Source organism: Lichenostomus cassidix, chromosome 3, assembly GCF_008360975.1.
Source record: "Lichenostomus cassidix isolate B80296 chromosome 3, HeHo_3.0, whole genome shotgun sequence".
NCBI classification, from domain to species: domain Eukaryota; kingdom Metazoa; phylum Chordata; class Aves; order Passeriformes; family Meliphagidae; genus Lichenostomus; species Lichenostomus cassidix.
The window spans coordinates 78,864,137-78,877,580 of NC_139483.1; the positions used below are offsets into that span (position 1 = coordinate 78,864,137).

At 36.9% G+C, this 13,444-nt stretch overlaps 1 protein-coding gene across 5 annotated transcripts in view; it reads left to right on the forward strand.

Moving 5' to 3' along the window:
* The window catches only part of UBE3D (ubiquitin protein ligase E3D), a 75,742-nt gene that overhangs the window by 12,500 nt on the left and 49,798 nt on the right, over nt 1-13,444 (forward strand). For 3 of the 5 annotated variants that reach the window (XR_014851024.1, XM_085056437.1, XM_085056434.1), the window contains exons 6-8: nt 180-249; nt 1,070-1,178; nt 4,720-4,889. Coding sequence is in view for 4 of the 5 variants with exons in the window: in XM_085056437.1 (XP_084912563.1) it covers nt 180-249; nt 1,070-1,178; nt 4,720-4,889 (349 nt within the window). In the remaining variant the exon portion in view is untranslated. Of the gene's footprint in view, nt 1-179; nt 250-1,069; nt 1,179-4,719; nt 4,890-5,194; nt 5,271-7,137; nt 7,235-13,444 lie in introns of those variants that run through there. The other 2 variants (XM_085056435.1, XM_085056436.1) reach the window with 2 other exon arrangements.

Consider the following 13,444-nt stretch of genomic DNA (forward strand, 5'->3'; position numbering starts at 1 on the left):
CAGGCTTTGGTTCTGGTTGCTTCTCCTCGTACAAACCAAAGCAGAATATGATCATCTGCTGCACCTCTTAATTGACTACTGAACAAATATTTAATCAGTGTAGTGATATGGTGACTTACAGTCTAATCTTAACAAGTTGGTTATTCTATTGTATTTGAAAAATGTTTTTGTCATTTTAGATACCATTAAATATTATGTCACCGAGGTGATTACTCAACTAGCTGAGGGAAGTTTCAGTCCAACACTAAGGTAACAAAAAAAGTCAGATAATTTACTCAAGTATATGTTTTTGAAAGGATGCTAGAAATGCTCCAATGTTGTAGATTCTTGAATGACATATAATAACAGAGTGCAATTTTATGTAATCATCACAGAATTAAGCATTGTAAAGGCAAAGTAGCCTGAATTCACTCACTTACAGTTTTGTTTGCTCTTCTGCTGCAGGAGATAGACTGTGTATAATTTGTCACAGTGTCTCACTATTCAGGTGATAAACCAAAATAAAATACTTATTTATTTTGAACTATTTAAGTTTGCCCAATATCTGGTGACTAATTATGGAAACAGAAGTTTATGTCAGGTAAGGTTAAATTAAGCTTGAAATGTTTAATTGGAAGTGAGACTTTGGAATTTTGAAGTAATTAAGTTTGAATTTAAGACTAAGATGGAACAGAACTTGATCTAATTACATAGTAACGTACAAGGGTTTAATCGCAGTTCTATCTTTTTGTGAATTGTATTTGAAATATGTGCATCATTCTGAACTTTGTGTTCATACGTGTAAAATATAATATGGAAAAGCTTCGATTCAGCATTTGACAATTGGTGTCAGGCAAAGTAAAGGATGTGGAGCAATTTAGAATCCTGATCTAATAAAGATTCCTATTGCAGGAAATAAAAAGTTCTCTGGTTTTGAGTGAGAAGAAGATAAAGGAGCCTCATATTTCAGTAAAATGTGATTGTAGGATGTAGTGGAATTGAAGTATGAGATACTAATTTATCTGTATTGCATAAATATGGATGACTGTGTAGTTGTTATGAACATGATATGTGGTTAATTCTTAAACAGGTCTCAGTTTATACAGAGCATGGTTGCTCAGTGTCTTTTGGAATTATCGTCTGCTAAAAGCACATTTAGATTCACCATTAAAGGAGATGATGGAAAAACCTATATTCTGGTAAGTTTTTAAGTCTTCATCTTGCTGAAGAAGATTAACCAAGGTATTTCAGTTCCTAAAATGTTTATACTGTTCATTATTGTATGTTTAAAAAATTAACAAATTCAAATCCTGGAAGCAAGTCTGAGATACTCCTGTTCAAGTAAGAAAATCCCTGAGTTTTTTAATCTAAATAGATGTACACACAGAATTTTTCTCTTATTGATACAGTAAAAAAAGTACTACAGATGCACTACAAGTAGCAGAAATAACACTACTTTGTACCCAGAAAACATGGAAAGCTTAAGTTTTAACGTTTGAATATTTATTTCACCTTCTTGCTCCAGTGCTTCTTTTCTTTAATCACCAGAAGCTAATCAAATTGTATAGTGTCTTTCACAAGCATTGTCTAAAGTCAGCAGGGACTATTAATGTAGTGAGTGCATTGCATTGTGAAGTGAAGTGCAAACAAAAATAAAGTTGCCTATTATACTTAATGTTCAAGTGCTGTTAAACTTGGTTAAGCTTGATATTTAGATGGTGACAGCTAGATTCCTCAAACTTTTAAGATGGATAAGAATTGCCTTAATGCTGTACAGTTATTATAACCAGGGATGTTTCCTTTTATTTCTGAACTAAATATAGGTATAGCATTTGTATTTTGCAATTTATAAAAATAATTCATAGACACAAACACAAAGAAATACATGATTGTAGATTCCTGTCCTGGATAAACTTATAAATGCACTTTCTTGAGGCAGTTTAATTACATAAACTGTTTTACATATGCATTGTCCAAGTTCTATAATTTTGGAACATCCAGATGCTGAGGAAAGTGTATATATGTTGCTTTTAAATAAATTTTAGTGCCAAGACAGCGTTTGTACAACCACAGAGAAATATCTCTTCTGTGGTGATAAAATGATGGTTTCATGAGCAGACCCATTAATTATCATTATGTGTTATCTAATTGAGGACTCATTAAAAATGATTGTGATTTTCCCTTGTAACTTATCTGTTCCCAAGTTACCTAAAATTCTGGTGCTTAAGTCGAGTAGCTTAGATACAGCAAACTGGTTATTTTTTAACAGAAAAATCGCTTTATTCAGTAGATTGCCATTACTCTTAGCTCTGAGCTGCTTTTTTGCCCATGTATTGATTAGAGGAGTGGGCTGAATTAGATAGGGACTGGCTTTTGGTTGGCATTGCTTCCTTTATATTCGTTAATTGTTAGTTTTTTGTGGATGTTTTTAGTATTTAACATCAGAAGTCCCTTGCTTACGTCCAGAGTGAGGTTCCAACTACTGTATACACATCAATAAGTGTTCTGGAGTCATGGGTTAAATGTTAGGACTCACAGGCCTTGTGGACACAAGTATAATGTAAGCTCTGTTTATATTAATGATTGTCAACAGCTAAACAGTAAAATGCGGGAGCTTGAGGCTGTGAGCACACGGCCAAGTTACACCAGTAATCTCATCACTGATGCATCATGAACCAGCTGTCCCACTTGTTTGTTTTGATAATGAGCCAAAGATACTTGTTCACAGTGTTTGTGCTTACCTATGTGAATGCACACAGCTTAGACTGTGTATGTGATCATTAAGGTTAAGGTTTCTCACAAGTATTTTTAATTTTATTTTAAATCACAAGTAAAATGTATACTTATTTTCCTCATTTCCTCTGTATTTCCTCTGAAAGCAAGATGAAAAAAGTAATTTATGCATGAGGAAAAGAAGGAAAATACTGCCTAAAGAAGTAAATGTAGTTCAGAAGTTGATTTTTCTCATGGCCAGGAATCCTTTCACCCCCAGAGATTTGTTTGCTTTCTCTGTATTGTGTGCTAAATTATTAATACAGATCTGTTGTGTTGCTGTTGAGACAAAGACAAACATACAAGGTGTAAAACATGATTGTCAGATACCACATGTCAACACGTGTGGTAGAAAGTGTTTTTCAGATGGGCCATATTGCAAATGACATGCTATGGTTGCATTTTCTATGGCAGATTGCAGAAGGATTCTGAAAGAAGCAGACAAGTATTGCTACATTATTTCCCTGTCTAGTTTGAAGGATATTCCACTTCTGAAAAGCATCCCAGGAAACTCCTTCCCCGTGAAATGTTAGAAATTTCAAAAGGAAGAAACTCTGTTCAGTTAAAACTAAACGTGTTGGCAGTGGCCTGTGTCTTTTCAACATTTTCTCCCAACACCTCTTCAGCACTAGGCTTTAAGCACCTTGTGTAATGGTCCTAGCTAATGAGGTATATTTTGCAGTTTAGGCTATAAATGTGTACAGTGAGTTACCAGAGCAAAACTGATGAACAACCACTTGCAAAGCCAAGTGCATTTGCTTGTCATCATTTATGTGCATATGCTAAAGTGATTCTCCTCCTCCCATCCCCTCCCAAGATATCTTTATCAATATCTCATTCCTTCTTTATGAAGCATCCAGTGTAATGTTCTGAGCCTTGGGCTCTGATAAATTGTGACTGTCACATTCAATTACAACATATACTATGTGTCCTTTTAATGATGGCTTTCTCCCACCACAGGGGATATCATGTGTCTGCTACCTAACATCATGTAACTTGTTTTACTTGAAGCTGATTAGATCATGAGAAGCAGAAGATTGCTCTCTAGCGATCAGCACTGTATAAATCCCCTTTTCTATGATAAATATTTCATATATAAACATTTTATACAGGCGCAGGATTTGTTAAAATTGATTTCCATTGTTAACTTGGATCACTTCACTACTGCAGGCTGTGAATAAAGGAAAAGCCTGACTTATTTGTATGGTGCTGAGCAGGAAAGCCCTGGATCCAAGTCGGAATACTGATGCCAAATCACACAAAGATTAAGTAAGATCCATAATGTGATGCAAAAGGTTCAGATTTCTCAAAACTCTCCCTGATAAATATCCCTCAAGTTTCTGTGAGCAAATAGCTCTGAAGAATGCCAGGCCCATTATGAAATTTGATAGAGATTTATCAAATTTCCAAGTAAGGGTCTGTTGCAGCTGTTTTTTAAATTCCAACATTCCTTTTACACCATGTTAATTGTTGTCTTTTTCCTTGCATGTGTTGGCTCCATACAGTCATAACTACCACACTTCTAAAAATCCTCAATTTTTTGGCACTTCAGTGGGCAGTCTTTCAGTTCCCTGTCTTTAGCCCTCAGTTGCTCAATGCCATATGTTTGACTAATGTCTAAAAAATATGTTATTGGAGAAATAATAGATCTGGTACTGAAAGAGATGACTTGGGACCGTTTCTTTTGTTACTACTAAAGGCTACAATCACAAAAAGAGGCAGTGTCAGAGAAATGATCTTAAGAGTGACTGATGAATCAGGTAACAGTTTATTGTATTAACCTTGTTTTCTCCACTAAAAGCTGTGTAGACTGTGATGAATAATAAAATATCAATTTATGTCTGTTAATACTTTGCTAGAAACTTTGTAAGAATGTGGCTTTAATATCAGCTGATTTAGGCCCAGAGTAAAGTAACAAATTGTAATTGATATAATCTACAGTAAAATAAATTATTTCTTCATTTTTAGATATGGCTTTTAAATTCTGACACATTGCTGGTAGAGTCTTTAGGAAGTTCCTCCTCCCACAGTGATACTACACTGTTTGGAGACATCTTCATGCCTAGCTCTGCACCAGTGGGAACCTGGAATGCTGTCAAAGTCCTTTACCAGTCGTGCACTAAATGCAGGAATAAGGAGTAAGTACAACCTTTTTTGAACTCAGATTCTGGTATTTATTTGCTTTGCATTAGTATTTCTTTCATGTTCTTTGGAACGTCTGTTAAACTCAGATATAAACCTCTTTGAATTTTCAGACTTCTTAAAATGTTTTTTTTAAGCAAAATGCCAGAGGAGTAGGATTTGGTTTCTGTTACAGACAGAGAAAATTCGGTTGTTAAATTTTTGCACTGTAATATTAAAACGTAAACCAAAGAGTTTTGTTGTTTCTAAGGGCACATGCAGGTAACTTAGGTATTAGTGTTTAAATTTAATTTGCTTTCAGCCCAGTGGTGACTTTATTTCAAAAAGAAGCAGGGCCCTGAGAGAACCGAAGAGAGAAGAGGTGAGGAATGTAGCTTAGTACAGCGTCATAAAAGTGTTTTTCTTGGATATGTCTGAGTGTACTGGAGTCCTCATAAATGAAACATTTGATTTCTGCAAGCTTTGAGTTCAACATTGTGAAAAACATACGCTGCTTAACATTTTAAAACCTTTATCTATTGGAGAGAAAAGATAAGGGAATGTTGATAGAACAGTGGCTCCAATGTTTACAGGTGATGCAGTATGATTTTAGCATAGTTTACTGCTTTTGTTTGTGCAGTGATCAAAAAGAAATAATTGATTTTGTGTAAGTCATGCTTAAATAGTGGTTTGGTGGTGTTGTTTTTTTCTTTAAACTTTGGAAACTAGGTGAAAGATTTAAATAGTTATGGATGAAGACATTCACTCCAGACTCAGTCAGTACACAAATAATTTATAGCCCAAGACCTCATAAAAGTACAACAGAAATGTTTTCTCACACAGACAAGCAAACTTGTGTATGAATTTAATATTTTTGTAGGCGAAACACACATCTTACAAGTGTATGTGATTCATTATAGTGTGTTTATCCTGGATGTTGCTAAGTGTATTCTTTTTATATTTCAAACAGATCCAATATTGAATAGCTGAAATAAACTCTGACACATGGAGAGAAAGCAAAATTTTAGTATTTAGAGAAAAGGTCATTCTACATTGTTAGTGTTATTCATGGCAGAGAAAAAAAATCTTTATTGATGTAATAGCTTCAAAAGGTGGCTTTGGAAAACCTCCATGATCTAAATGTTATTTAGTGATTGAAAATGCATCCTAAAGTATTATCATTTAAACTGCTTATTTGGAGAATGGGAAATATTTTGCAAGAACCTGTCTAAAATGAAAGATATTTCACTTGCTACTCTTAAGTCTTACAGAAGTATAACTTACAGTTCTGCTTTTCAAGTTTCAATTCTTTATCACTGAGAAAATTTAATTACCTTAACACACGTTCAATTACTATGACACATTATTGAGGTAAAAGTAATTTACCTAGCATTCATGAAAGCTTTTCTTGAATGGAGTTCTCAGCAGCAGTATTTTACTGTGATATTATATTCAGCTCTTTCTATTTCCACAGACAGACTTGTTAGAGATCACTTTTTTCCCAAAGATTACTTTGTATTTATCTTTGGGATTTTGCAGTGAGCATACAGAACAACTGAGGTTTTAATTCTTCTCTGACATTAATTGGCATTTTCTCTATCCAGTTCCTGGACAAGTAAAAGAACAAAAGCAAAGAATGGAGGATTCTTTTTAAGCTTCAGAAGCCAAACTGTTGGTTTAGTATTGTTTTTCCATTTTTATATTTATAGGAAAGAGCAGTAAAAAGAATTAGCATTTCAATCTGTTTCCACTAACTCATTTATCAGTTGGCCTCAAGTACCACCTGAATCTGTGCAATCAGACTGAAGTCTTTCCATATTGAACAGGAATGTAAACACAGCAGAAGCAAAAATATCAAAACCAGTGTGACTTATTTAATGTAATGCATTTGGATTTCGAACTCAAATATTATTTCAATAATTCTGAACAAAGTGTCTGATTTCTTGAGTAGTGGAAGTTCCAAAAGTTTGGGATGCCCACATTTCAATAATAACACTTGCTATGTTTGCTTCTGCATGCACACCTGCCTTTGAAATAATGCAAAGGCTTCAGGGCCTATGGCCTGCTTCCCATGAGAGGGGAATAAGCAAGGACACCTTGAGTGTAGAAAGGAATCAGCAGGAGGTCTGCATGTGACCTTAACCCCAGCAGACCCCAATAGCTGGAAGGGATAAGTGTGCACTCTGGCATCCTGTTTTGTGTCAGAGAGCCTCTTTTGTTGCTGTGAGTCCCTGGGTACACTTGGGTCCTGTCCAATTCCTGCAGGGCCAGAATCTGCTGTGTGATTGGAGGGGAAGCACTTTTCTTATTTGTGGACACTGCAGTCTGTGCTGGTTAGCTGGGCCATAGGTTACAACAATTAAGGTAAACTAAAAGTAAAAGTATTGTTTGTAATATATAAATATAATAACATAATCACATATTTGTAAAACATGAGTGAAGAAATGAAACAAAATCTGTACTTAGTCTACTTACACAAGTATAAATCTATTACTGTGAAATAAATACCTGGTTCCATCGTAGCAGTTGAGGTCTTGGGCTCTGTGAAATTCTCCCTTGGCAAATGGTGCTGCTAAACAGTGTCTGACTGGGATTGCTTAATAATTCACATTCAGGCACCTTTTTCTGGGGATGCACTTGGATATTTTTCTTGAGGGGAGTATAGTAGCTTTTAAATGTGATCTTCCATTTCAGACTTCTGGGGTGTCAGAAGAAATTTATTGTCTCACTCCAGAACTCATTTTATTCCTCCTTTATTCAGTGCTCAGTGTTGCAATTCTTTGTAATTAACTTAATGCTTATTTCTCTTCCTCAGATACAGAAGTGTTTTTCCCCTAAAAGTAGGAATTATGTCCTGTGAGCAGCACTGCTTCAGTGAGCAGCAGAACTCTCTTTCCTCCAATAAATCACTGGCATATCTATCACTGTACGTTACATTCAGTATTGCTCTAAATGCTAACAACGCAAAGGAAACAAACATTTGAGTAGGATAAATGTCCATGGTTCATTACTGTCTGCTGTGTGGTAATTACCCATCTGGAGTGATGGCTGTTTAGGGCTGGCTGATCCTGAAGCCTTCTCTAGCAAAACTTGTGGTCTGAGTTAGGCTGAACATTGCTGTGAAGGTGATTATCCCTTGTGTGGCACCAGCAACACGGTGATATCACATTCAATTTGTTGATCTGTGTTGACTGTCAGGTCCTTTCCAAGTAGATTGCAGTCTAATAAGCAGCCTTCCTCTTTCTTTTTGTGCAGGTGTCCTTTATCAAATTCCATCCTAATTTTGTTCTGAACCCTCTTCTTTCTTCATTGTGGCCATTTTAGTTCCCAACATGTGGCCTACTGACGGCCCTTCCCAGCTCCATGCTGTCTGTGGAAGGAAGAAGTGTCTCACTTCTTCCAGTCTCTGGGAGAGCGACTGATATGGGATAGAAACAAACTATGAACATGTCATGTGGAGCCCCTCTCCATATACCTTTATTTTTGCAAGGAATTGTTAAGAGTTGTCCTCTGGGTATTCTCTGTATATTAGACTGCATTGCTTAAGGGTATTCAGAAACTTAAGGCACTGTGAAGTTAAAACAGGGTTAGGTATATTCAAACATGTTATTTATAGTGTGGTTCTTGGCATTTCTCCTTGCAGAGCTGTATTCCTCTGATCTTCCTGTGGGTAGCCTTTAAATGTTGCAGTGATTTGTAGCTTACTCCTTCAGCAGTGAAACAGGACTAGAAACACTTCGGTGTGTTATGTGTGGTAACACAAGTTCTGGGTAGGTCTGTCTGCAGTTAGCCTTTCAGCCCTTGGGGGAGCTTTAGGATAATCCTTCTACAGCAAACTAGTTGAAACTGCATGAAAAAAGTATCTTATAAGTGTGATTGAGTCCAATTAGGGAAGGATGCCTCATGCATTTTCTACTCTGTCCTTTATGGATCATGTGTATGAGATTATGTTGATTCCTTCCACTTTTTTCTCAGCAAGGCTCCTTTTCTCCATCTACAAATCTGCTGTGCAGGCAGAAGAGGTCTTCCTTTCAAGTAACAGGTTCTTGGCAAATAGCACCTTATGCAAACAACCTTGGCTGCTGGGAGTGATAGTAGTAAATAGTGCTGAAGAGAGTGTGTTGTAAAAATGTATGAATAAAATTGAAAATATGGTTACATGGCAATCTGATCATAACTTGATCTCAGAAAATATATGTGAAGGTATGGTTAGAGGAAAATTGTACTTTTCCCTTTAGAGTAGAGTGCTAGGCAAAGCTTTGTCAAAAGGTCGTTGATAGCTTTTTATATCTCATATGCATCTGGAGCCACTTTGAATGGTTTACAGCTTTTGCAGAAACCCTCTTGTATGTAAGAATTTGCTGCTTATAATTTCAGAGTTGAAAAATGACTTCCAGAAATTGTTAATTTTATTTGCTTTAGAGGGACAAGAATAAGCTGGAAAATTGAGTTTGTGGCTGAAAACCTGGAGGGTTTGAGTCCTAGTGCTTTTATTACAGTTCATGTATAGTGAGCTGTTTATGAAGCTATTATTGATGTATTCCAGAATGTTGTTTATTTGTCCCAAGAATGGCGTTCATTCTGTATATGACTAGAGTAATTCACCTCTCATAGAAACATCAAACTGTGTCCTATTTCACTGATTTTTTGAATGTCTGAAATTTTCCTGTTGTTTTGATGACTCTTGCCTGTAGAAAACACATAGGACCACACAGATCAGGAATTGACTGACTGAGGAGTGACCAATGTTTCTCTGGTTTGTGCTGTCTTTAAGCTGATTTCTCTATCTGGAATGATTAAATGAGTGGATATGATTGTAAATGGAACATGAAGGATCTGGTTTCTTTCATATTTTTTTTTTCTGTTCCCTTCTTGAATTATTTCGTGGTATTGAGTTAAGAGAACTGATACCACACATGGGATGAGTAGTCTTAAAAGAGATGACTGAACAATCAGGCAAAAATTTTTGCAAGATGCAGTGCAATACCGGCCAGGGTTTTGGGACAGGAGGGAAAAAATATTTTTCAGAGTTTGATAGACATGTGGAAGCTATAAGCCTCATGAAATTTGAATGCTTGGGCTGCAGATTCCTCTTCAGTACTGGTAACATCCTTTCCCACCTCTAGGGAAAAGTATAAGCAACTTTTAATTAAAACTTTCAGGAGAAATATCCTGTCTTTCCTGTTTCTTGAAACTAGAGCTGCCATGTGCAGCAGCCTTTTATGGTAGTTACTTAGGAACTTAGTTCTTGCTCCTAAACACAGGTCTGATATATCTTTCCAGCTCTTTGACACTGTCATATTTTTGGTATCTAATCTTTCCTATTTGAAATGGTGTCTCAATACTAATTGAAGTAGACAAAAATGTTAGAATAAACTTTTTGTCTGCTGAATAAATTCTCACATTTTTGCTCAAATGTTTTGCTCATTTTATTATTCCAGCTGAACTTTTTGCTTAGGTTGCTTTTTTTTTGTTCATCTTTTGAAATTTGGCACTGAAGTCAGAAGAGGAAGGAGTCTGACTAGTTTTTAAAATGGGATTTGCAATCCCAAATCACTTATCCATTTGTTGATAATCTGACTGACGGTTTGCCTTTCTTGTTGTCTATTATGAAAGTTGCTGTTATGTCACTACTCATATTGCATGGTACTGCTTTTGTACTCTGCATTAGAGCTGTTAAATGCTATCTACATAGTAATTGGCAATGCAAAAATATAAAATTGACTGCAAGGGCTATTGCTTAACTACCTCTTGTGGCCTAATTTTTTAAAGAAAAAATAAATATGCCTTTAAGATCACTTATCACATTAAATATGATTTTGAATTAGGCTTTGTGATTCTGTAATATGGTGGAACAAAAAATACATTTCAGGCTTTTTTTTTTCCCATAGCCTTCATATTTATTTGTGAAACAGGCAATTCAGGTGAGAACAATTTTGGTAGTTTTCCTGTGTCTTTGGTTCATGTTGCTGTAGTTCAGCTCTTTGAGGAATCTTAGGATTGGTAATAAGAGAAATGTCAAGTTTGGTGCAATAAATTAAAAGCAGCAAGACTATCTGAAACTAATTTAAAATGTATAGTCAGAACCAACAGCATTGCCAGATAGTTAATAACACTTATAGGATGATAGGAATGTAAGAAATGCCATGCTTGGTCAGAGCAGTTTAGTGTGTAGTTCTGTATCCTCCCTCCAACATCCAGAAATGTTCTTCAGAGTAGTTTGTAAGCACTTTCTTGTAGTGCTCACTTCTGTAGTTGTATTAAGGATGTCAGAGCCCTGCCTATGTCCTTTACTATCTCTTCATTGATCTTTTGATCATCAGTTTGAATAAATAGTTTTTGGCCTTCTGGTGCTGTCTGCCTCCACAATCAAGTGACAAGTTCCAGAAGTTCACTACTGATGTGTAGTACTCTTTTAACCTCCCATGAGCTGATGTCCTGCTAGATTTTGGGTGGGGATCAGTGAACCACAATTCAGCATTTACACTCGCTAAATGGACATGGGGATCCTAAACTACAGCATGCAGTGTTCTTGCTGATTACAGTTAGGGGTTAGACTTACTGGCCAGTTTGCTGGAAGGAAATTGATGTCACATCTATTCAAGTCTTACTATGAGTAGGTATATCTCTCATATTCATTTTGCTTCCCTTGTAACACTGCTTTTTTAAAGACAGGTAGCCTAAATATAGGTAGTGATGATCCAGTGAGGGAAATTTTGTAATCATACATCAAACATAGCAGATTTCCACTTGGATGCTTACAGTTTGTTTCTCATAGACTGTTGGGTTCACTTGGGAACTGTAAGTACTCCACTCATGTAATGCCTTTAAAATGACGGGATCTATTTGAGCAGGCAGGAATCAAATAATGAGCCAAAAGTGAAAAAGCAAATCTTATAAAAGCCTACTGGACAGATTGCTGACATGAACTACTTAAACCTCAAAACTTGATTTATTTATTGAATTTTAGGATCTTTGCCTGTTTTAAATTAGTTAGCATTTGTTATTTCCATTGTATTTCTCCATGACAGGCTGTGTAAACTAACAATACTTAGCGATTTAGGCTGCCAATTTTACTTGAAATATTTTTAAATTGGTAAGGCTAAAGCAAATTGGGAGTGTATGACTTGAGACAAAGGAAGAAAGGGTAATTTGTGAAACTGGTTAGGATATTTCCATTTTTGTGTGTGCAGCAACAATAGGATATTGCTGCTGTTTGCCTATTTTGAGTGCTGTATCCTCAAAACAGAGCAAACAATTCTCATGATGGCTCCTCTGAGTACTGGCCTTAAACTATAAATTAAATTATTTGTGTAATTAATAGGCATAATAAGCGATACCTATCAGAGGATTACAGAATGGGTAAGGCTGGAAGTCACTACAGTGGGGCCATCTGGTCCAACCTCCCTGCTCAAGCAACATCATATTTGTTGCCTTTCACTGGGTCTGCTCCAGGAGCTCCTTATCTCTCTTGTACTGAGAAGCCCAGAACTGGACTCCAGATGTGGCCTCACCAAGGCTGAGTAGAGGGGCAGGGTCACCTCCCTTGACCTGCTGGCAATACTCTTCCTAAAGCACCCTAGGACACCATTGTCCTTCTTGGCCACTAGCACACACTCACTGCTGGCTCATGGACAGCTTGTCCACCAGAACCCCCAGGTCCTTCTCTGCAGAGCTGCTTTCAGGCAGCTCAGCCCCCAGCCTCTCATGGTCCATGGGGTTATTCCTCCCCAGGTGCAGGAACCTGCATTTGCCTTTGTTGAATTTCAGAAGGTTCCTCTCTGCCCGTGTCTCCAACCTGTCAAGTTCCTTCTGAAGGGCTGCACAGCCCTCTGGGGCATCAGCCACTCCTCCCAGCTTTGTGTCATAAGTGAACTTGCTGAGAAATACTGTGCCCAGTACTGAATCCGGGGGCACACCACTAGTGACAGGCCTCTGACTAGAACATGTACCTCTGCTTGGGACCTTCTGGGACCTGTTGTTCAGTCAGTTCTCAATCCACCTTACTGTATGTGGATATGAATGTTTGAGGAAGAGGTGGAAGAGATGAGAGTAGAAGGATGGGAGGGGTTGTTCCAGGGAATAAAATTGCTGCAGAATTTTAGAGCTTCAGCAAAGTACTTGCCAAAAGACAGGACTATTAGATCTACTGAAAAGTGAGATGTTGCATTGACCATGCCTATTTTCCCTCTCTATATGGCTATTAGAGTATCAGCACAATACCTGTTCTTGCAGGGAGATGAGTATTTTAGCTGTAAATGTCTAGTTCAGTTTTCCACTCATCTGCCAAAAGACTTTCAAGTTCATCTTCACCATATCTCTTTTGCTCTCTGGAAGCAATTTGGAAGGACATCTGTAAGGCCCCAAAAACTTGCTTGATGAGACTCTTAAAAGGGCTTACAGTTTTTTATGTACTCTGACTTAGATGCATGGGAAAAATACTGACAGGATGTTCTGAAGAGGTCAAGACAATAAAAAAACTTCACTGGCAACTTCAGAAAATCAGAGCATTTTGACAGAAGTTTACAGCAGCATTCAGTCAACATAAAACACTTCTCAAAGCATTAACTTA